Source organism: Phocoena phocoena, chromosome 6 (genome assembly GCF_963924675.1).
Source record: "Phocoena phocoena chromosome 6, mPhoPho1.1, whole genome shotgun sequence".
NCBI classification, from domain to species: Eukaryota; Metazoa; Chordata; class Mammalia; order Artiodactyla; family Phocoenidae; genus Phocoena; species Phocoena phocoena.
Genome location: NC_089224.1, coordinates 45,769,228 through 45,794,360, shown reverse-complemented (window position 1 = coordinate 45,794,360; position 25,133 = coordinate 45,769,228). Strand labels below are relative to the sequence as shown.

General features: G+C 39.8%; 1 protein-coding gene across 3 annotated transcripts in view; it reads left to right on the top strand.

Moving 5' to 3' along the window:
- The window catches only part of FOCAD (focadhesin), a 284,287-nt gene extending 260,889 nt beyond the window's left edge, over positions 1-23,398 (top strand). For 2 of the 3 annotated variants that reach the window (XM_065878460.1, XM_065878459.1), the window contains exons 34-42: positions 5,124-5,252; positions 7,417-7,532; positions 10,086-10,346; positions 11,555-11,644; positions 14,946-15,123; positions 16,678-16,775; positions 18,265-18,516; positions 20,545-20,620; positions 23,008-23,081. In XM_065878460.1, coding sequence (XP_065734532.1) covers positions 5,124-5,252; positions 7,417-7,532; positions 10,086-10,346; positions 11,555-11,644; positions 14,946-15,123; positions 16,678-16,775; positions 18,265-18,516; positions 20,545-20,620; positions 23,008-23,081 — 1,274 coding nt within the window. Of the gene's footprint in view, positions 1-5,123; positions 5,253-7,416; positions 7,533-10,085; positions 10,347-11,554; positions 11,645-14,945; positions 15,124-16,677; positions 16,776-18,264; positions 18,517-20,544; positions 20,621-23,007 lie in introns of all 3 variants that reach the window. The other variant, XM_065878458.1, reaches the window with a different exon arrangement.
- Positions 23,399-25,133: the final 1,735 nt, after the last annotated feature.

Below are 25,133 nucleotides of genomic sequence, written 5' to 3'. Positions count from 1 at the left end.
GCTGGTTCTTTGAGAAGATAAACAAAATTGATAAACCATTAGCCAGACTCACCAAGAAAAAGAGGGAGAGGACTCAAATCAATAAAATTACAAATGAAAAAGGAGAAGTTACAACAGACGCTGCAGAAATACAAAGCATCCTAAGAGACTACTACAAGCAACTCTATGCCAATAAAATGGACAACCTGGAAGAAATGGACAAATTCTAAGAAAGGTATAACCTGCCAAGACTGAAGCAGGAAGAAATAGAAAATATGAACAGACCAATTACAGGTAATGAAATTGAAACTGTGATTAAAAATCTTCCAACAAACAAAAGTCCAGGACCCAATGGCTTCACAGGTGAATTCTATCAAACATTTAGAGAAGAGCTAACACCCTTCCTTCTCAAACTCTTCCCAAAAATTGCAGAGGAAGGAACACTCCCAAACTTATTCTGTGAGGCCACCATCACCCTGATACCAAAACCAGACAAAGATACTACAAAAAAAGAAAATTACAGACCAATATCACTGATGAATATAGATGCAAAAATACTCAACAAAATACTAGGAAACACAATGCAGCAGCACATTAAAAGGATCATACACCATGATCAAGTGGGATTTATCCCAGGGATGCAAGGATTCTTCAATATACGCAAATCAATCAATGTGATACACCATATTAACAAATGGAAGAATAAAAACCATAAGATCATCTCAATAGATGCAGAAAAAGCTTTTGACAAAATTCAAAACCCATTTATGATAAAAACTCTCCAGAAAGTGGGCATAGAGGGAACCTACCTCAACATAATAAGGGCCATATATGACAAACACACAGCAAACATCATTCTTAATGGTGAAAAACTGAAAGCATTTCCTCTAAGATCAGGAACAAGACAAGGATGTCCACTCTCACTGCTATAATTCAACATAGTTTTGGAAGTCCTAGCCTTGGCAATCAGAGAAGAAAAAGAAATAAAAGGAACACAGATTGGAAAAGAAGAAGTAAAACTGTCACTGTTTGCAGATGACATGATACTATACATAGAGAATCCTAAAGATGCCACCAGAAAACTACTAGAGCTAATCAGTGATTTGGTAAAGTTGCAGGATACAAAATTAATGCACAGAAATCTCTGGCATTCCTATACACTAATGATGAAAAATCTGAAAGAGAAATTAAGGAAACACTCCCATTTACCACTGCAACAAAAAGAATAAAATACCTAGGAATAAGCCTACCTAGGGAGACAAAAGACCCGTATGCAGAAAACTATGACACTGATGAAAGAAATTAAAGATGGTACAAACAGATGGAGAGATATACCATGTTCTTGGACGGGAAGAGTCAATATTGTGAAAACAACTATACTACCCAAAGCAATCTACAGATTCAATGCAATCCCTATCAAATTACCAATGGCATTTTTTACAAAACTATAACAAAAAATCTTAAAATTTTTATGGAGACACAAAAGACCCCGAATAGTCAAAGCAGTCTTGAGGGAAAAAAACGGAGCTGGAGGAATCAGACTCCCTGACTTCAGACTATACTACAAAGCTACAGTAATCAAGACAATATGGTACTGGCACAGAAACAGAAACATAGATTAATGGAACAGGATAGAAAGCCCAGAGGTAAACCCACGTACCTATGGTCAACTAATCTATGATAAAGGAGGCCAGGATATACAATGGAGAAAAGACAGTCTCTTCAATAAGTGGTGCTGGGAAAACTGGACAGCTACATGTAAAAGAATGAAATTAGAACACTCCCTAACACCATACACAAAATAAACTCAAAATAGATTCGAGACCTAAATGTAAGACCGGACACTATAAAACTCTTAGAGGAAAACATAGGAAGAACACTCTTTGACATAAATCACAGCAAGATCTTTTTTGTTTCACCTCCTAGAGTAATGGAAATAAAAACAAAAATAAACAAATGGGACCTAATGGAACTTAAAAGCTTTTGTACAGCAAAGGAAACCGTAAACAAGACCAAAAGACAACCCTCAGAATGGGAGAAAATATTTGCAAACAAATCAACGGACAAAGGATTAATCTCCAAAATATATAAACAGCTCATGCTGCTCAATATTAAAAGAACAAACAACCCAGTCCAAAAAAGGGCAGAAGACCTAAATAGCCATTTCTCCAAAGAAGACATACAGATGGCCAAGAAGCACATGAAAAGCTGCTCAACATCTCTCATTATTAGAGAAATGCAAATCAAAACTACAATGAGGTATCACCTCACACCAGTTAGAATGGGCTTCATCAGAAAATCTACAAACAACAAATGCTGGAGAGGGTGTGGAGAAAAGGGAACCCTCTTACACCGTTGGTGAGAATGGAATCTGATAACAGCCACTATGGAGAACAGTATGGAGGTTCCTTAAAAAACTAAAAATAGAATTACCATATGGCCCAGGAATCCCACTACTGGGCATATACCCAGAGAAAACCACAATTCAAAAAGACACATGCACCCCAATGTTCACTGCAGCACTGTTTACAATAGCCAGGTCATGGAAGCAACCTAAATGCCGATCTACAGATGAATGGATAAAGAAGTTGTGGTACATATATACAATGGAATATTACTCAGCCATAAAAAGGAACAAAATTGGGTCATTTGTTGAGACATGGATGGATCTAGAGACTGTCATACGGAGTAAAGTAAGTCAGAAAGAGAAAAACAAATATCATATATTAACGCATATATGTGGAACTTAGAAAAATGGTACAGATGAACCAGTTTGCAGGGCAGAAATTGAAACACAGATGTAGAGAACAAATGTATGGACACCAAGGGGGGAAAGTGGTTGGGGGGTGGGGGGATGAATTAGGCGATTGGGATTGACATGTATACACTGATGTGTATTAAACTGATGACTAATAATAACCTGCTGTATAAAAAAAAAAAAGGTACTAATAGGGAAGGACTCTAAGACACATCAATAAGTGAGAAAAATAAGGTGTAGTAGAATGGAGAGTTATAATATGCTTTATTTGCCTAAAAAATAAGAATGATTTTTCTGCTTTTTGAACTATGTGAATAAATTATTATATAATTTTGAAAACGAAACAAAAAAAATAAAGTAACTGTTTTACTGTCAAAAAATAAAATAGTACTGCTACAAACTTGGGCATGCAAATATCTCATCGAAACTCTACTTTCAGTTCTTTTGGAAGTGGGATTGCTAGGTCATAAGGTAGGTCTATTTTTAATTTTTTTGAGGAGCCATCATACTGTTTTCCATAACAGTTCTATTTTATGATCCCACCAGAAGTTCACAAGGGTTCCAATTTCTCTACATCCTCACCAACACATTTTTTTTAAAAAATAGTAGCCATCCTAATGGCCATGAGGTGATATCTTATTGTGGTTTTGATTTGCATTTCTCTGATGATTAGTAATGTTGAACATCTTTTCATATCTTTGTTGCCATTTGTGTACCATCTTTGGGAAGATGTCTTCAAACTCTTTGCCCATTTTTATATGTTTCTCCTTTTCCCTTTCCCTATGCTTCTCCTTTCTTGACTGTTTGACCTTTTATTGACTCTGCTTCTGGTTCTGCTTCTCCCTGTTTTTCAACTTCTACTAATTGTTCTACTTTTCTTGCTGACTCTGCATGTGCTTCTCCTTTTTCCTGTGCTCCTCCTTTTTGTAGCTGTTTTTCCTTTTGCTGACTCTTACCTCCCTCTGCTTCTCCCTTTTCCAGAGTCTGCTGATTCTGTTACTTTTTCTGCCTCTGCTTCTCCTTTCTGTGGCTGTTTTTCCTTTTGCAGACCCTGCCCCCGCTCCTGCTTCCCCACTTTTCAGGGTCTGCAGATTCTGCTGCTTTTTCTGCCTCTGCTTCTCCCCTTCCTGTGCTTCTCCTTTCTACAGCTGTTTTTCCTTTTGCTGACTCTCCACTTACTTCTCCTTCCCTGTTTTCAGCATCTGCTGATACTTCTACTTTTCTACTGCTTTTTCTGACTCTGCTTCTCCTTTCTCCTGTGCTTCTCCTTTTTCCATGCTTCTTATTTCTGCAGCTCTTTTTTCTTTTGCTGACTCTGCCCCTACTTCTGCTTCTGCACTTTTCAGGGTCTCCAGGTCAGCTGCTTTTTCTGCTTCTGCTTCTCCTTTTTTCCTGTGCTTCTCCTTTTTCCTGTGCTTCTCCTTCTCCCGTGCTTTTCCTTTCTGCAGCTGTTTTTCCTTTTGCTGACTCTGCCCCCATCTCTGCTTTCCCCTGTTTCAGTGTCTGCTGCTGCTGCTTTATCTGCTGATTCCACCCCTGCTTTTCCTTTTCCTGCTGATGCTTTTCCTTTTGCTGATTCTGCTTCTCTTTCTGCTAATGCTGATTTCCCTTCTGCTGCTTATGTTGATCCTGCTGCTGCAGTTACTTCTCCTTCTTGGTCTGCTACTTTTTCATACATCATTTCTGACCTCCTTGTAACTTCACTTCTATATGGCCCTCAATGGCTACTCCAACCCTGGCTTCACCTTATGGCTGCACTTAGAACTGCTAGAGTGTCTCATTTTTTTCAATTTCAAATTACCTCCCACCTGAAAAATAAAAAATAAAAAGAAAAGAACATGGTGCTATGTCACAGATAACTGGTTAACCTATGGATTAGCTGTTATATCCGGTGCTCACCTGTGGAGCAGTCAGCCATGGCACAGGCTGAGGAGAAGAAGAAGCAGGGATCACATGGGACAGAATGTACCATTTAGAGCCACAGGGACTGAAGGTAAACAATTCTCCTGAGAAGGACATGGACCTGAGTGGTAGTGATTGTCTCCTTTTCTAGAAGTGGATTAAGGAGTGAGTGAGCAATAAGGCAATAATGTAGAGTAAGTTACTCTTTGTAGGAAGCTCGATGAAAAGACATGAGAGAACATGGAAGAGAGTTAAGTAGCAATGTGGAATACTCCTATCCAGGCAAGAGGGAAAGACTGGAGACAAATAAGAGAGAGAAGAACAGAGGGAGCAAAGTTTCTAGCAAGTGAGAATTGAAAGGTTGAACACAATTGAAGCTGTGATACCAAATCCTTTGAAACTAGTAGAAAGGAGGGAAAGTTGGCATGTTCCAGTTTCATGATGCTGTTGAAGTATTTTATTATTTTTTTCCTTTCTGTTGCAGGTCCTGAATCTGTGCCTCCTTCCCTTCTCAAAGTTGTGATGAAACCCATAGCAACTGTTGGAGAAAGCTACCAGTATCCTCCTGTGAACTGGGCTGCACTCCTCTCTCCACTTATGAGGCTAAACTTTGGTAAATATCATGTTTTTAGGTCTTCAGACTCTGCTTTTAGGATGTGACCTGAATAGAAAATTGTGTGTCACAATTGGTAGTGACTGGATGGATGTCTGGGTACTTGAGGTTTGTCTTCTTGGATGGGACAGCTGGGTTACTTTCATTGAGTCACTTTCTAAATAGCTGAGGGGGAGGGGAAGGAGGTTTGAAGACACAGACCAGATGCACTCATCAAAACAATACTCGACTGAGATGGTGCATGTCGCTGGGCGTGTGGTGCAGGTCCCAGAAAGCCTGGTTTGATGGTTATCAGGCTGCATTTTCAGAACTCCAGGTTTCAAGGAAATGCCCTATGGGATGCTGTATTAGTTTGCTATTACTGCTGTAACAAATTACCACAGACTTAGTGGCTTGAAACAACACAAATTTATTATCTTATAGTTCTGTAGGTCAGAAGTCCAACATGGTTCTCACTGGGCTAAGATCAAGATATCAGCAGAACAGTATTCCTTCCTAGTTGCCCAGGGGAGTGATGTGGCCTGAATGTTTGTGTTCCCTGAAAATTCATATGTTGAGAACCTAAACCTCAATGTGATGGTATTAGAGGGTGGGGCCTTTGAGGGTGATTAGGTAATGAGGGTGGAGCCCTCATGAATGGGATTAGTGCCCTTATAAAAGAGGCCCCACAGAGCTCCCCAGTCCCTTCCACAATGTGAGGACACAGCAAGAAATCAGCAGTCTGCAACCTAGAAAAGGGCTTTCACCGGAACCCAACCATGTTGGCACCCTGGTCTTGGACTTCCAGCCATTGGAACTGTGAGAAATAAATTCCTGTTGTTTATAAACTACCCAGTCTGTAGTGTTTTGTTATAACAGTCCAAACAGACTAAGACAGGGAGAATCCATTCCCCTTCCTTTTCCAGCTTCTAGAGGATGCCCATACTCCTTGGCTTGTGGCCCCCTTTCTCCATCTTCAAAGCAAACAACAGAGGGCTGAAGACCTCTCATGCTGTCATCTTTCTGGTTCTCTGAAGACAGGAAAGGTTTTCCATATTTAAGGATTCATGTGATTAATGGGTCTATTTCAGTAATCGAGGATAATCTCCTTATCTCAAGGTCTTTAACCTTAATCACATCTGCAAAGTTCCTCTGCCATACAAGAGAACATATTCACAAGTTCCGGGGATTAGATATAGGCATCTTTGGGGGCCATTATTCTGTTTACCACAGGTACTTTGTGGTGAGAGGCAAAGGGAATGCACATCTCAGTTTGTCCACAGCAACCTCTAGTATGGAGTTAGAGTATTAGCATAGGCAAATTTAGATGCATGTATTTGCCCCCCCACCTCCAAAAAAAAAAAAGGGGGGGAGAACAACTTTAACAGTGCTATAAATTGTATATGTGTGTGTATTTGCCATGAGTGCTCTTTTACAGTAGGTGCTTACTTACATATGATATACAAAAAGATTTGTATACTATACTTTATGTACAGTTTAAGGGATAATCAAAGATTATTTTGACTGAACACAATTTTCATTTGAATGCTTTCATTTGAACCTAATCCTATATAAGATATGATCTCACCATACTATGCTTCCAGATCTCACCATACTATGTTCCCAGAAAAATATGTTCCCCTGCCCCTCCCCTGCTTTTGTGTGCTATATTGAAGATGTTGGTGTTTTAGTAAAAATCCTTAGTAAAAAGAAGAAAAGGTCTGGTTGGGAAGATGCATCTGCCGACTGGGATCAGGCTTAAAAAGACTGGGTCACTAGAGAATGTGATTACATCTCTAAGTCCTTCCAGATTTGTCTATGTGCTAAATGTAAGATGGAGAGGAGAGAAAAACAGAAACGAGATTTTTAGCTAGAATTTTCTCAAATTTTTAATAGTATTTGAGTGTTTAGGTTTGTCTAGACATCACAAGAGAACTCTCCTGAGCTATTTCAAGATCCTTGCCAGTTCCAAAACTCAGGCCTCTGATACAGTGGGTACATTCTTTTGCTTCGTAACTAAAAACGTCTCTTGAAATACCTTATGGTTTGCTGAAGTTCCATTACCTTTAGACATCACACACAAGTTCTTTTACATTTAGATGTCTGATTTGAGACATTGAAGACTGAATATGAGTTAAGAGAAGCAGCTACATTAGAGATATTTTTTTCCTTTCTTCTCTTTCAGGTGAAGAGATTCAGCAACTGTGTCTTGAAATTATGGTGACCCAGGCTCAGTCATCCCAGAATGTTGCTGCACTGTTGGGAATATGGGTGATGCCACCACTGATCCATGGTCTGAGTGTATGTAGTAATTAAGGATGTTGAGCAACAGGAGGATATGGTTCTTTTGGGGGAGATCAACATTCATTTGTGTTGAGCTCTCAAAGTCAAGAGTGGACAAATGGGATTTCACAGTGAGGACTTGACAATAGCTGGACAGCAAATTGGAAAATTGTGGGACACAGAACTCTGCCATAGCCATCACCATTCATGCTTTCAGCTACCATTTACAAGAAAAAGGGACAGTGATGATCAGAGATATTAAAATTCCTTTCTCAAGACCATACAGGTAGAAAGTTGTACAGTTATTGGAACCTGAGTTTGTTTATATGATATACAGTCGTTTCAGCAGGTATTAAAAGAAAGGCAAATCCACACACACTGGATAAATGATCCCTCCCTTTCACAGAAAGGCAGCAATTAAGGCAAGCCTTGAAGGCTTGGTAGGATTTCATTAGGCATCAAGTTAGAGACACAAGGGAATGTAAGTGGGAAGGTGTATGTGGAGAGAGTAGAACGTCTCTGCCAATGGTGTTCAGCTTGAGTAAAGTGCTGAGGGAGAAGTGATCTAGCCTGGTATTTATGATAGAGGGGGCCAGCACCTTCCAGGGCACCTTCCTACTTTCTAAGGGTAGGTAGGAAGAATAAGGTGAGATTATTTAAAGATGTGAGATTATTTAAAGATGTATAATTTTGGGTACATTTCAAGGTAGGACCCCCCAAAAAAACCACATTCCATGATTCCTTAGAGGTTTACCAATTAATTATAAGCTAAATGATCTCCTCTTCGTTATTCTTCTATTCTAGGAAGCTTTAATTCTTTGAGGATAGTGCAAAACCCTCTTATTATTTCCTCAGTCTTTTGGCTTTAGTCTCTACTCTGTACATCTTTTTTTTTTTAAGCTTTCCTACATCTCCTGATTCTTTTTAATTGAAGGTCAGTGTTACTGAGGTCTGCGTCCTTTCCATCAGCTGTTATTACCTGTCTGCTCCAAACAGCTCCCATTTAGCTACCACTTAATGAGCACTGGTTATGTACCTGCTACTGGTAAGCACTCAATGAGTACTTTCAGAAATCAGATTTGATCTCTCTTCAACCCTGACAGGCCAATTTTTTTTTTTTTACAGCTCTCTTGAGTTATAATTTATATTCCATAAAATATGGCTATTTTAAGTGTATCATTTGATGAGTCTTAGTACATTTATATATTTTCATCCATCACCAATAATATTTCCATCACTCCAAAAAGTTCCATCGTGCCTACTTACAGTTAATCCCCACTCCCAATCTCAGACTCAGGCTGCTACTGTTCTTTTTGTCTCTATAATTTTGCCTTCTTTAAAGAACTTTCATATAAATTTAAATTTCATATAAACTTTAGAAATTCTTTAGAATGGAATTGTACAGTATTATATCTCTTGTGTCTGGTTTATTTCACTTTTGAGAAGTAGATTTTATTCCCATTTTATAGGTTGATGAACTGAAGCAAATAGAGGTTAAGCAAAGTTTACATAGCAAATAAATGGAAGAGTCTGGCTGACTCAAAAGCCTGTGTCTTGAACACTGTTCTGTTAATGCTTCCTTCCTTTTGAATCATCTATAATTCTAACAGCCTGTTTTTTTGATCTCAGACATTTTTCTAGGTTTTAGTTATCCTTCCATTTCTCTTTTAGATCTGTCCTATTTCTTTTTTTTTGCATTTGTCCTTGATTGGGAACCTTATTATCTTTGTTAATTAACAAATTAAGTTTGTAAATTCATTTTTTAAATTATGTACCTGCTCATTTAAAAAATGATCTGAAATGGCATGTTTTTTAACATGAAATCTTCTGTAACTCATGAAGCTACATTGATCTTTTTTTGAAATATACTGGTTTTTGTCAGATTTTATTTTTTAAAGCACTTCTTTTAGACTTGCTGCTCCTTTAGTATCATACTTAATGTTTCTAAGAATTTTTGAAGCCTGCTTTCTCAAAGTCTGTGGCTCACAGCTATCATTAACTATGCCCCTTCTTAGCACTCCTGAACTCTTAAGATGCTATGGTCAGTTCCACACGCTTGGCTGGTTCTTCTTTGCTCAGAGATGGCCCCAGAATGCCAGTTCCCCTCATTATTTCTTTATTCTTCCTCAGAAGAAGAAATGAATAATAATAGATATTCTGTTTAGTTGATTTCCAGCAGTTGAGCCTTCATCTTCAGGAGCTTTTCTTGCCAGAGAATGTGACCTTTTAAGACTGAATAGCAACTGTCATGTTCTTTTAGAAGTAGCATTTTATTCCCCTTGCTGAAGAGATCCAAGGTTTAAGCTGAGTAGTTCACAGATGGATTGGCAGATACCGTATATCCACACGAGTCACCCTGGATCAGAAGTCACCGCAGCCGCTAAAATTACATGCATCGGTGGTCCATTAGACCATGAAGCTGTGGGGAAATGAGGGTCTAGGAAACAACCTGAACTTTTTATGTTTCACCTGAACCTTTTATCTTTCAAACACAGTGATGACCTAGAGGTTTTGAGCATTACAAACCCAGACTTGCCTGTTTACATCTGACCTCTTCTGTTTTGCTTTTAGCTGAATATCAAGAAATACCTCCTGCTATCTGTGCCTTCGTGGATAAAACACGTCTCTGATGAACAGATCGTGGGTTTTGTTGAAAGCTTGATGGTGACAGTTTTTAAAGCAGCTTCCCCACTCTCCAAACCTGAGTTATGCCCGAGTGCCTTACAGGGTCTGAGCCAGGCCATGAAACAGCCCAGCCCTGCCTACCACCTCTGGAGCCTGCTCAGCAAAGCTACTGGGAAAATTTTTGACCTTCTGCCAAATAAGATTCGGGTGAGGAACAAAAATATTTACATTCCTGACAATTTATGTTTGGGATTTTTTAAAGCCTTTTGGCAAAGCAGGGAGGTATATGTTTTAAGAATGTGGTGGGAAGGCTAGCAAGAAATAACCACATTCTTCACTAAGAATGTTTGCTTCCAAGATCTAAATTGAGGTTGAAAATTTAGAACCAAAGTTTTGAGCACGCTCAGAAGCAGGTTAACCAGTGCGGCACCAGGAAGTTTGCTCTTAGGCCTTTTAGCAAATGCCCGTAGAAGATGAGCACGTTCAGAAATCCTTACACTTGGACTTCCCTGGTGGCACAGTGGTTAAGAATCCGCCTGCCAATGTAGGGAACATGGGTTCGAACCCTGGTCCAGGAAGCTCCCACATGCCATGGAGCAACTAAGCCCTTATGCCACAACCACTGAGCCTGCACTCTGGAGCCCATGAGCCACAACTACTGAAGCCCACACGCCTAGAGCCCGTGCTCCGCAGCAAGAGAAGCCACTGCAACGAAGAGTAGCCCCTGCTCGCTGCAACTAGAGAAAGCCCTGGCACAGCAAGAAAGACCCAACGGAGGCATAAATAAATAAATTTTAAAAATAAAAAAAAAGAAACCCTTATACTTTACACCTGGGGAGTCCTTGGGCGTATTGTCTGACCCACTATTTACATCAAGTGACTTAATACTAGCCTTGCCTCTCCCCCAACAGACTTCTGAAATGTAGTTGTACAAAGAAGTTAAAAATCCATTCGGAATGATGAGTTCTGATAAGAAGAAAATAGTACAGTCAAACAAAATACACGCAATAACAAGAAAGATGTTTTTTATTTATTTATTTATTTTATTTTATTTTTGTGGTACGTGAGCCTCTCACTGTTGTGGCCTCTCCCGTTGCGGAGCACAGGCTCTGGACGCGCAGGCTCAGCGGCCATGGCTCACAGGCCCAGCCGCTCCGCGGCATGTGGGATCTTCCCGGACCGGGGCACGAACCCGTGTCCCCTGCATCGGCAGGCAGACTCTCAACCACTGCATCACGAGGGAAGCCCGAAAGGTGTTTTTTAAATGATAAAAATTGGTCACAAGTTTTGGCTTGGTTAAAATTAAAATCTCATCAGCTGCTGTTCGTGGAGATAAGCAAATCTAATGATTTTGTCAGAACATTGAGAATATACGTATACTGTATTTTGACATGCTTTGGATTTTTCTTTACCAGAGAAATGATCTAGAGCTGTATATCAGTGTAGCAAAATGCCTCTCGGAAATGACAGACGATGAAGCCAATCGGGTTGCCCAGATTACTGAGGTAATAACATATCTATGTGTTTTTTTATTATTGAGGTGGAAATTACAATTGAGATGATTATAGTATCCTTTTGGCTGAAGCTAGCTTTGCTTCATATTTGTTTGTTACTGGCTAATTTCAGGAAACCATCTTTTTCACTGTGGGGTCTCATGTCCAGCCTAGTATGATTGGATATGTAGTAGTATATAAATGGATAGATGAATGAATAACTTTTTAACCTAATTAATCCCACTTTGTCAAGAACATTTTAGTGTTACTGATGAGCAAAAATAAGTACAGGACATCTTCAATACAAAATCCACAAGAACGGAAATATTCTGACCAAAGACCTTTCTGGGGCATGGTAGGCACATTTATTTTTCTTCACCTGATACTTATCCTTTTGAAATCAAGAAAGGTGGCTGATTGAAAAACAAACACTATTATCACTGACAAGTACCTCTCAGACCCATACCGAATCAAAGGATGAATAAGCGAAAAGCAGCATAAGAGTAAAGTTGCCAGATTTAGAATATAATACAAGATACCTTGTTAAATTTGAATTGCAGATAAAAAAATGAATAATTTTTTAAAGTACATCCCAATGGGACCTACTTATTCAAATGGCATCCCTGCATACCAGGTAATACCAAAGGTCTAGAGGACTGGGAGCCCTCACATCATGGGTGGTCATCTTATCATTTATTTCACTATATGGCAGATTGGCCTGTTAAGTTGAATCCTTGAATCCTCTGCATTGTATAGCTGTGATGCTCAAACTGTGGCCGACGGACCCACAACATCAGCCTGGCAAGTGATGAGAAATGAAAATTCTGGAGTCTCACTCCAGACCTACTCGATCAGAAACCCTGGAGGGAGGCCTAGTGGTGTGTGTTTTAACAGTCCCTCCCGGTGATTGTGGTTCATCCTAAGGTTTGAGAAGCACTGTTAGAATATTTGGAATATCGGCCTTTTGGAGATGTTTGTTTTAGGCAAGGATAAGCGGTATAAGGAAATGCTTGAGAGAGTGGACTCTGGAGCCTCACTGCCCTGGTATGAAAGCCAGTCTCTCATTTACTAGCAACGTGACATTGGTGAAGTGTCATAACCTCTCTCTGCCTTGGTTTCCTGATCTATAAAAAGGAGATAATAGCGCCTACCTATTAGGGTTGTTTTGAGAGTTAAATGGCTTAATCCATGTTAAGTTGTTGGGCAAGTGCCTGACCCAAGGCAAGTACTCAGTAATAACTTATTATCATAATTATTACGTTCATGTAATTTATTACAACTTGTTATATTCATGTTACATTGTTCGAAGTAATTAATATAATGTACTTTGGGGTACCTAGAGCTAAAAGTTGCTGTTATTCACTTGGGTTTCTAAAGTGCCATTCAGAAGATTGTCACCAGAACATTCTAAATCCTGTTCTGGTGTCCCCAAAAGAGTTAATGTGTTCCGCTGAGCCCTTGTTTTCTATTCATTTCTAGAAAGAACACAGGTAAGAAGAAGGTACAGGTGAAGAGCTCAGACTCCGTGGGTTTCAGCTCTTACTCTCTGTGGCAGTAAGCAAGTTGCCTAACTTCTGTGCTTCAGTCTCCTCATCTGTAAAGGAGGGATGATAATAGTAATCTATTGCTCAGTGTTAGAATTAAATGCGTAATTCAGTGGTCCTCAAACTTTTTGGTCTCGTGACTACGTTAGTGTCTTAAAAACTATTGAGGACTCCAAAGAGCTTTTATTTATGTGGATTATATCTGTCAATATTTACCATGTTAGAAATTAAAACTAGAAAAATTTTTAAATATTTACTTAAAAGTAATAATAAACCCATTGCATCTTAACATATGTAAGAAAAAACTATTTTCCAAAAAACAAATTAGTGAGAAAGTGGCACTCCTTTACATTTTTGTAAGTCTCTTTATTGTCTGGCTTAATAGAAGACAGCTGGATTCTCACAGCTGCTGCTTCATTCAGTCTTGTGATGTTGTTTGGGTGAAGTATGTGAAGAAAATCCAGCCTCACACAGATACGCAGGTGGAATGGGGAAGAGTGTGTTAACAGTCTTTTCTGATCGTTGGGGATGTCTTTCTTTGATACTGTACCAAAGCTCAGCAAGTGTTGGTTTCTTATAGGTTAGTTGAAATGTGGAATCTGAAACCGTATCAGTGAACTTCACATACTCTGTTACATTAAAATCCATTGGTCCATTGCACTCTGGGTCTTTTACCAATGCATGATTTTGTAAGATATTATTGCAAGATCTGTAAGATATATTGGTCATTTGGAAAATACTGAGTCACTAAATTTTGAAAATCTTCCAAATGTTGGTACATTTCATTATAAAATATCAAAACATCACATTTGTCAGTATCACCAGCAACTTCATCAGAAAAGTCTTTTACGTATCTGCTACTAAAGTCATAGTTGCAGATACAGATTTTCCAAAAATCGAATTTTCACTTAAAAGCTCACATTTTATCATTGGCAATAAATACTGTCAAGTATTTTCCTTGAAGTGACAGTCTTGCTTCCTTCACTTTTAAAAAATAATCAAGTACTCAGTTTTCATAACCGTAGTTTGTCCATCAGTTATTCTTTTCAACTAAATGGCGTTCCATGGGTAGAGTGGCTATTTCAGCTCACAACTCACTCTCACAACTTTCTCCTTGAGATGACCATCACACTTGGGGATGCAGCACAAGTCTTTTATGCATACTTCCCATTTGGTCATACAGAATATTACAAAGATGTACTCAAGGGCAGAGGTTTAACAAAACTAGTAATTTTTATTGTTTAAAGGATATTTTAAATGAAACTAGCTTTTTAAAAAATTGCAAGTGTCAGTGAAAAATACAATGAACATTACTACAGTTTGTGGTCTTATTATGAATATAGTTTGACCTCACAGACCCTCTAAAAGGGTCTTGGGGTGCCCCATAGGTCTGTGTACCACCCTTTGTGAAGTGCCAAATTAACACAGGTTAAGTGCTTAGAACGGTGCCTGGCACATAATAAGTACTGTATTTGTTAGTTATCATTATTATTATTTGTGTATCTTTACTAAATATCCTCACCAATTAACCCCTGAAATCATTTATGGTTTTTATGAGAAAACAGGAGGTGACATTACAACCATCTGTCTGTAGGTACATTTTAATATAGCACGCAGGCAGGTAGGTCACACAGTGCAGGAAACGAACAGTTTTAGCATTTGGAATGGTAATCAACTTCAAACTCACCCTTTCTCTTTTGCCCTTGCCCCGAGGTCCTATAACAATTTCAGTTAATTTAATAGTAGCTGAACAATTTGCTTTTTTGCAGAACAGCCTAGAAAAGGCTGCCTTTGTCAGACTATACTTGGTCTCTCAAGGACGATTCCCCTTGATGGGCTTGACTGATGTGCTCAGTGTTGCTATTCGGCACCATGAAAAAGACACACTGGCCTGGATGATACTGCACAGCTTATACCAGGCACGGATTGTGAGCCACGCCAACACCGGTAAGGCCAGCTGGAGGCGAACATCAGGAACAGAAAGATGTACCTACCATCTTTTAGGTTGTAACTGTTTCCTCAGCTTAACTAGTTTAGTGCTTCTTGACACAGGCGAGGCCTTGTTACCCCAAATGAGTAGCACCTTGGATAGAAACCAGCAATTACAGCTCACAGCACCAACTCTTTGGAGGTGGGAATGAATTCTACTGGTGACTTTTATCTTGTCTTTGGCCCTCCAGGCCCTCAGAGACATAAGTTTATCAGGTTGATTCTGCCTGCTTCCTTTCTCAAGCAGATGGATGCTGATTGATTCTCCCTGATGTTTTCATGAAAACGGCTTTTGGGTGGTCATTTTACAAAGAGAAAAAGAAAGCAGCAACAACAAATTAGTTATTCTATAGAAGAACTTCTCAGGAGTGAGAAGAATAAAATCTGGACACCCTTACTACATCCTCAAGCCAGAAGCTGCAGGCATGAAGCTCTGCTAATGAATGGTGCAACTTTTAGACCATTTTAGACTTTGTACTTTAATAATCATCTAAAGAGGGAGCTCCCTCATTTCTCCTCCATGCCTTTGGTCATATGCTTGTAATTTCTCAAGTCTACATTGAGGCCCTGAAGGCATCTGGCTTCAGCAGATCAAACGTGGCTGGGAAGCCCTTGTGACCCATCATCCCCATCTGTTGTATCTTGAAGGCTTTGAGAGAAAACTGACAAATACGATTGTAATACTCTTTACAAGACTATGTAGGAAATTTTGATTCATCCTCCTCTTTGGCAACTGAGAGAGTTGTCTCATGTCCACAGTAGCGCCAGCCCAGTGAAAAGTGAACCTGTGATGAGAAATGAGATTTTTTACTCTAACTCGAAAGTGTATTTATCAGGCAGAAAACTAGCAGGTACTCCCTATTAAACATGAAGATACATGAAGGAAACAAATGTGATATTTGCCTTTGGTCCTAACTAGCTGGCGTTCAAATTTAGTTACCATTTTCCTCTCATGCACTAAATTTTAAGATGTTTCCAAGTAGTCTCTGCTGTGCTGAAAATCCTCATTTTTTTAAAGGAAAAATTAATATTTATGTTGATGTTTGTTCTCCAGTTAGCCTGTAGTAGCTGGGTTTTTGGTTTTTGTTTGTTTTTAATGTCTTTAGGATAGGTATTCTCTATGATTTCTGCATAAATTGGGAATATTTAAGCAAGGGAGGACTATAAAAACAACTAGTTATCAAGGATTTAACACTACTAACTAGTTGGCATGCCCAGTTTCTCCTAGTGTGTTTCATGTTGAGCAACTCCAACAAATGCATTTTACCATTTTATCAGATTTGAAGAATAAATTAGCTTTTAAAAATAAAGACCAAAATATGGTCATCTGATGTGAATAGTATCAAAAACTCTCTCATGGGTGAGCACAAGTCTCAGGTACCATAAAAGGACTTGAAACTGTCACACAGAGTCCTCGGCGGGCGTTCTGCTTTAGTTATGACGGTAATCGCTGATCAGTTGTACATTGCAAAGGAAAACTGTGGTCTGGTAAGAAATATCCTTTTGTTCCAGGCGTGTTGAAGAGAATGGAGTGGCTCTTGGAACTGATGGGTTATATCAGAAATGTTGCTTACCAGTCAGCATCTGTTCAGAACGTGGCTCTTAATGAGGTAAAATGTAGAGGAGTCATTTGTGGCTTCCTTAAAATATAGAGGATATTTACTCTCCCAAAAGAGGAACATGTTGCTGCTTGAAACTTTCTTTCCTTCCTTCCTTTTATTTTTGGGAAACAAGGATGACAATTATCTGACGTCACAAGGAAACAGATGTTCTTACCAGGCTTTAGGAGATGCCCATGGCTGCCCTTTGAAAAATATTTTCAACAGAACACGTTCCTTGACAGGCAGTACACAAAAGATTCTAGCTGGAGGGGGAAACTGGGATCCTGTGTACTTGGGCTGGACCCCACAAAGAATGGGGTACAGGGCTCTGGCCTCCGCACTGGCCCAGAGCACGGCTTCAAACATCTGGTTTGGAGGGGTTCCTGAAGTGTATGCAAGTAATCTGTGTTTGTGCCAATACTTAACATGCATATATTGCAGGGAAATTTTCACCCCACCTGCAAAATGACCTATGACCCAAAAAAGGTTAACCACCACTAGTACTGGGTGAGTAAAACAAAAAAAGATTAAAAAATGAAGGACAGTACTTTCCTACTCTCCTCATTTTCTTGACTCAGCTGCCCAATGTGCATTTTTTTTTAGTATTTTTTCCATAGCCATGTTTCGTGGGTCTCCTGTTTGCTGTGTGAGCAAAATATGCATAACCTGGGATGTTGTTTGATATTCTGCCCAGCTCTTCTGCAGAGTTGTGTGTCTTTTTGAAATTTTCATTAGTGAGATTAGGCATTTTAAGAGATTGAGGGGTACTTAAAAAATTTTTTTTGAGTTAGCATAATCTTTCCTCTTTTATTCTGATTTCCAGTTTGTGTTAACCTTCTCTGCTTTCTTACAAAATCTTTTGAAACTTAGAAAATACAGATAAACAGAAAGAATAATAATTTAAATCACAGTAGTACAGTAACTCAGAGGTAGCCCTTGTTACCACCATTTCTACAAGTGTCTAGATTAGACTATAAAATCTAAATGCATGGATTCTAAACAGATTTTTTTTAATGCATGTGGAGAGTCATTTGTTGTTTCTGTTTAAATACAGAATACACTATACATATTTTTGAAAATCAGTTTTGGCCACATAATAATAAACCTAAATATCCCTGTCTGTATCTCTCTTAATTAATTTTTAAATCTCTTTGATAATACCAAAACAGAGGAATGTTTGGATCTCAGTATGATTAGGTGTTAAATAAATTATGTTTCTCTTGAAATGTTAGAACGCTAATAATGAAACTATTGGGCCTTCTGTCCTCACAAAGGAGGATCCTTCAAACTTTCTGAAACCCCAAAATGTCTCTTCATTAAGCATGGAAATAGTTTGCTATTCGGTCCAGTCTCTCTTCTGGGGTAGGGGTGGGGCAGGCAGAAGGTTTGAGTGAAGGGGAAGATAACATCGCCTCATGATGGGGGCTGTGTATGTGAACATGTGTTACTTTGCATTGTTAAAGCATGTGACCTGACCTTGTTCCTATTTCTACTGTAGGCTTTGGATTTCTTGTTGCTGATATTTGCAGCAGCAGTGGTTGCATGGGCAGACCACGCTGCCCCTCTGCTCCTTGGCCTCAGTGCCAGTTGGTTGCCATGGCATCAAGAAAATGGTCCAGCTGGGCCAGCATCAAGGTTCCTTGGCAGGAGTCCCTTGCACAGAGTCACTGTGCAGGAGGCTGTCACTCTCCTTCCCAGTAGCATGCCTCTTTTGCTGCAGAAAGAGCCATGGAAGGAACAGACCCAGAAGGTGAGGTTGGCAGCTACCTGCTTGTCAGGGCAGGCGGCCATTTTCTCTTCAGCAGTTTCTGCTGTAGAATTGAGGTGGGAGCTAAGTGAAACCTGAGTCACACTACAGGCTTTCCTAGTCAGCCTCGAATCTCAGCCAGATGCAAAGCCTCAGCGATTGAGGCTAGCCCAGGCTCAGGGTAACTGCTGACTAAAAACAACAGTGATAACAGCAACAACTTGCTTACAGTTAGGGATGAAGTGGAAAGAAAAGCTTATACTTGCCTTCATTTATTGAAGACACATGTGTTCTTGATCCTGGGGATAAAAGGATGAATAAGTCTCTGAGAGCTCAGAATTTCAAAGTGAGGACAGACAGGAAAGCAAGTTCAAGGTTGCAGTATGGTATGATAAGGATACAGTGGTGATGAGCAAGGGAGGGGGGTGATCAACAATGTCTGGGGAGGGGTCCAGGAAATCCTCCAGGGAGATGCGAATCTGGAGTATCCATCTTTTACCATATTTAAGGTTCCCCACAGCTCATTCCATGCAGTAGGTGTGTTCCAGGTGCTTCTGGCCTGTGCGATACCGTGGGGAGATTTGTAAAGGCCTAATGTCATCACCTTTGCCCTCAGGAAAACCCAAAATATAGGAAGTACCTTTTGGTTTTTAATACTGAGTTTCCCCAGGCTACTAGCTGTCGTGAAGAGCATATGAAAATACGGTACATCCTTTCTCATTATGTGGCTCTGACCTGTCTTGAATTGTTGACTGAAAGATATTTTTGAATCCCATTTAATCAAAACTGGATTTTTACAAGGTTGAAAGCTTAAAGCCAACTTTGTGTGGCTTAATCTTAAAATCTGAACATTAATCTTTAAAAATATTTCTGAGCTGTGGACCCACAGTTTAGCCATGAACTTCACTGAGCATCTCAATTAAAATGCCTTTGTTTTCTTAAACCTGATAAGCATTAGTATTATTATCCCAAATTTTGTGTTTTCTTTTTCATTTTAAATGAAAATAAATTTAAATGTGGTATCCTATCCCCTTATTTCTGGCCTGGGATACCCTGTTCATTTTGGACTACAGTATAGACATCCTGCATCTATTATGTATTTGTAGTACCTGATTTATTTACTTACCAGTAGGATATGATAAAACAAAATTGAGGAAAAGAAAATAAAGAAAAAAGTTTTAATTAAAGTAGGGAATTAGGAATATTTTCTTTTTTTAGTCCAAAGTTAAAAATCCTAGTACCTACAACTAGTGTATGTGTTTTTCAGTGAGTCGAGATTGGCAACATTCAGTCAATGAAATTATCCGCTATCTAATTCAAAAACAATTTTGGCTGCACCTGGGAGATCAGTCAAACTCATGAGTACTATGAGTTTCTACCTCATCTGCAGGATTTATTTGCAGCTAATATGCTTGGGTCTACCTAGTAAATTGTTTTATGCCTTTTCTCTTGCATTTCAACTTTGCTTCATATCCATTTGGGCACAAATTGTTCTTAGCCACAGAAACATATTTTACATCTGATGTGTTTCCCCATTTACCACCCCACCTAGGAGCCTAGGCCTGATACACACGGAACCAGGTGGCAGGCAGCATGATGTGAAGGAGGAGTGTGAGGCTTTGAAGCCAGGTGCACATGGGTTCAGATCTTGACTGTGCCATTCATTGGGAGTGGACTTGGGCAAGGTTCTTAGCCTCTCTGGGGCCTCTCAGAGTGATGAGATGGAATGTTCATGGCACACAGGAGGCCCTCTGGGCCCATGCCTAACCCACTCTTAAAAGCTACAGCAAGTCCCAGGGTAATCAGCAAAGGAAGGAGGTTTGACTTTGCTGGGTCATTTAACTAGATGAGAGCCATTTCCAACTTTCCCATCTCTTATGCCTGGTCCTGTCTCCGCTCCACTCTCCCAGCCAAGGCAGGTATTGTCCAGGGACTACTGCCCAGATACTCATATGTGCAGGCCCAAGGGTTTGAATGATGTCTTACTGATAGATTGTTTTCACTGATAACCATTCTTCATTTTCACTCTAGTTCATCGACTGGCTATTCAGCATCATGGAAAGCCCTAAAGAAGGCCTCTCAGCAAAGTCCAGGGATCTTTTAAAAGGTATCACTTCCGTGCTTTATGCCCATCCAGTGTTGTCTGTGCTGCAGAACAGCATCCTAGCGTATGTCGGCTCCTGAAAGGGCATGTCTTGGTTCAGTTTAGAGAAGTAATATGAAGCTGTCACCAGTGTGGCATTCTTGAATTAGAAAGTGGTTAAAAAAGTTGCATTGCCTTTAGATTTGTTATTTAAATGGTTTTTAAATGTTTTATTATAAAATATGACTTAAAATTTAGAAAATTCAGAAAAGTAAAAATAAGCAAAGAAGAATCCAGAATCCCACTGCCCAATGACAATTTTGATTGTTTTTCCTAAGTTTTTGCTCCCTCTGTGTATGAGTATTAACGTTTTTATAATCATAGCCAATTGAAAAATGTATATACACACTTTGAATACTGCCTTTTGTACTTTAAAATTATTTTAAAAGCATTTTTTTTTGCGATACGCGGGCCTCTCACTGTTGTGGCCTCTCCCGTTGCGGAGCACAGGCTCTGGACACGCAGGCTCGGCAGCCATGGCTCACGGGCCCAGCCGCTCCGCGGCATGTGGGATCTTCCCGGACCAGGGCACGAACCCGTCCCTGCATCGGTAGGCGGACTCTCAACCACTGTGCCACCAGAGAAGCCCTTAAAAGCATTTTAACCCATTCTTACACTGGCTTCATAAGTATTTTTAATGGCTGCATAGTATTTTGCCAAGGGAATTGGACATTTCCTATGCTTCCAGGCATTTAGATGATTTTCATGTTTTTATACATCTCTATTGACTGTTAAACTATGACTATGGGATCCACAAATATAGATGATCTTTCTGTGAAAATTATGTAGATGTTTTTACTCAAATCTGAAAAGTCTTCTGGGCATTGGCTCTGTGGTCCAAGACAGCTTGTACTGTCATCCACATCTTGAGACTTGGGGGTCTGGATCCTACCAGTGGCTGCTGTTGATGCCCCTGACATGCTGTAAGCTACTGCACTGAAAAGTCTCACCTTGGGAAAGTTGCCTGCTGGCCTACTCTTGTGATAATTGACCATATTTTGCTTTAAGTATGGTATAATCTATTGATTGCCTAACAAGCGAGAATTATCTAATGTGTTGGTTCTTGTCCTTCTCCCTACCTCCAAAGTAGGTGGGAGGGCCTGTGTAGGATGGTGATTCTGATCAACCACAGAACTTCAACTGAGGATCAGGGCAGTGGTCTGACATATTTTCACTTGACCATTCCCTAGAGACTTGCTGCTAGGATTTCCTCCATTTATTTTCCTTGAGGAGTTTGGACTAATTTTTAATGGCCATGGGTCTATAATTCCATTGGTTGTTCCCAACATATACTGTCTTAGGTCATGAAGATACTAATTGATACCGATGAGGAAAATAGTTATTTGGGTCAAAGAAGTACATGTTCACTTGATCGTGTATTCAAGGACTTACTAGAGTCACACACAATTATGATGTAGCTCTGGCTTACCCTCATTCCCTCACACTATTATATATTTTTAAAATCTCAATATATTTACATTAGTATTCTAAAATAAGATATGTAATAATTTACTTAGAGGGGTTACATGTAACTTCCCTACTTTAAATCGATCTCTGAGGGACCCATGACAGCTAAGGTGTGTGTTCAAATACAGTTTAGTACAGTCATACTTGCTCCATTGAGCCCATGAACCTAACTTCATTACAGAATCAGGTTTTTTGTCTTTGTTTACCTTTTTTTTAAAAAAATAATTTATTTTTGGCTGCATTGGGTCTTCGTTGCTGTGCGCGGGTTTTCTCTACTTGCGGCGAGCGGGGGCTACTCTTCGTTGAGCTGTGCGGGCTTCTCACTGCGGTGGCTTTTCTTGTTGCGGAAGCACGGGAGCTCTAGGTGCGTGGGCTCAGGAGTTGTGGCGCAAGGGCTTAGTTGCTCCGCGGCATGTGGAATCTTCCCGGACCAGGGCTTGAAGCCGTGTCCCCTGCGTTGGCAGGGGGATTCTTAACCACTTCGCCACCAGGGAAGCCCTGTTTACCTTTCAATTAAACTTTTTTAGTGGAAAAGTGATATTCGTGTAGAAAAGTGCACAAGTAGATTTTTACAAAGGGAACATACCTATGTAATCAGCACCCAGATGAAGAAAAAGAGCATTCTCAGCATCCCAGAAGTCAGTTTTTGTCTTAATTATGCAGAATTTCCCACTAACTGGTTTCAAAGTAACTTAAAAAAAAAAAAAAACCTTTCCTCAACCTTTATTAATCATTTTCTTCCATTACAATTCTAAGGCTTAATAGGAATTCTTAAAGATTAGGTAAGTGAGAACAAGCCAAGTTGACACCTTTTTGATCTAAATGACTTTTTCAAATGCAACTCCACCAAATGCAACAGTGCACTTTATTTTTTGTCCCCTTAGCCACCCTGCTGTCCTTGAGAGTTCTCCCAGAGTTTACGAAGAAAGCTGTATGGACCAGAGCGTATGGTTGGTAAACCGTTTTGCAGTAGCCAGCAGCATTCTCAGCTGGATGAGGAAAACCATACAGACAGAAGGAATTTTTCAGAACTCGTGTCTGGGCTTACTGAGACGATGCAGAGAGCTGAAGGTCATGAAAGGGTGGCCACACAACCGACAGCTTGAACCGTGCAAGCAAGGACAGGGGCCACTGCTTCAGTACCCAGGCCATTTGAGACTGAAACAAGAACTTGGATTTTCTTTTATTTGGCTAGAGTTCAATGTAAAGATTTTTTGTGAAAATCTAATTATATCATCTCCTCCCCACTAAATTCTAGTAAAATAATCCTGTGAATTTTGTGCATGTGACTTTTAAGGCATGGGGAAGGTTTTGCTAGCAAAACCAAACTGTAGCGGTGACAGTGGAATCTGATCTGTTTCCCAGGAAGTCTCCAGAGGATATTCATTGACTCAGTAAGTTAGACATGTTTTCTTATTCTTATTGCTAAAACACTCTCTTGGAACTGCTACACGCATTTAAATAATAAGCATAGTGTTAAACATTGCTAAATCAGACTTGTAAGTGGTGGCTATAATTTTTTTATGCTTGAGTCTCTTGAATGCAAGTGAAAGTTACCCAATTCAAAATAAGGAGGGGAAGGTGTCTTTGCTCATAGGTATGGTGGAAGCAACATGGGGTGGACTCTGATTCAGCTTGAGTCATGTTGAGTCCTTGGGTGGGGTGGGGAGGGTTCTACGTGACCAGGCCGGGGTCATATGTCTGTCCACCTGAACTGGGTTCCCCCAGAAGAAAGGTGATAGGATGCTAGGCAAGCAAAAAATGGCAAATATCTCCTCCAAACATCGATCTTTTTTTTATAAGTACAAACCTCTGTCTTAATCAGGGTGACTGGTGGCCTAATGCCAAGTAAATGAAGGAATGTGACAGCATCCTCAAGGGTTGCATTTTACTCAGGGGCTTAGAATCAGCCAGGAATTTAATTTGCTCTGATTGCTAATTATTGTTCCTTCATGCAGCCATTAATCAGGGCTGTCCTTAGCCAATCATACAAACATACTGATGTATACGTATATGGGATTACTGGGGAGAAAATGTGTGCCACTGGAATAATATACCTTCGTGCTTACCATGCCACAGCAGTGTCATGGAGCTTTTAGTATTCCTGTGTGGCATGTACAATACCTTCTTGTTGTCACCAAGCATACCTACCACTTAAGTTAAAAACAGCTCTACTAATTTTATTTTCCAAATATGTGGATTTATGATTCCAGGTTCCAAATATTTGTGGTTCACTGTGTAATTCACACTGTTTCCAGGTCACAGCTCTTTTGCTGAACTCCGTAGGGTGTTGAGATGCTTACAGAAAAGGAGGAAAGGAAGGCGAGCTCTCAGGTAGTACTTAACTACATCACCAAGTATTTCATCTCTATTACTTCTTTAGAGGCTGAGCTGGAGGGAAATGAGTTTGGAGGAAGCAGAAGTGTAGAAAATTTACGTGAGAAGCCAGCTTCTGTCTCCTTCCCACCCACCGTGGCTTTCTCATACTACCTGCCAATGAGATGTTGACATTCTTCTAACACTTATTACACTAGTTGTCAGACTATATAAGTGACTAGAGTTTCACTTGTATTATCTTATTTAACCCTTGCAACAATACTGTGAAGAGGCATTATTTTCTATTTTTAAATGAAGAAAACACATCTAATAAGTGGCAGAGCTACTACACCTGGAACCAAGGTCCTAGAACCCCAGGTCCAATGCTCTTCCTACTGCATCAGGCTCATCAGCACCCACTTTCAGATGAAAACTCCTACCAAGTATTAAGCCTCATTCATGCTTAATATAGATTGCTGGAATCAGATAAAAGAAACACCCCTGCCTCATATTAATAAGCCTCTGGAATCGGGAAGTTGGGAGTTACAATGTAAAGGAGCAGGTCTTCACGGGTTGAAGGACATTACATTCCCAGGCCAACTAGCAGATGTGAATGGCAGTAAAGAATAGGGAAGAGGAAATGGGCACTGAAGAACTACTCTCACATTTCCCCCCAAATCAGTGGGCAGACTTG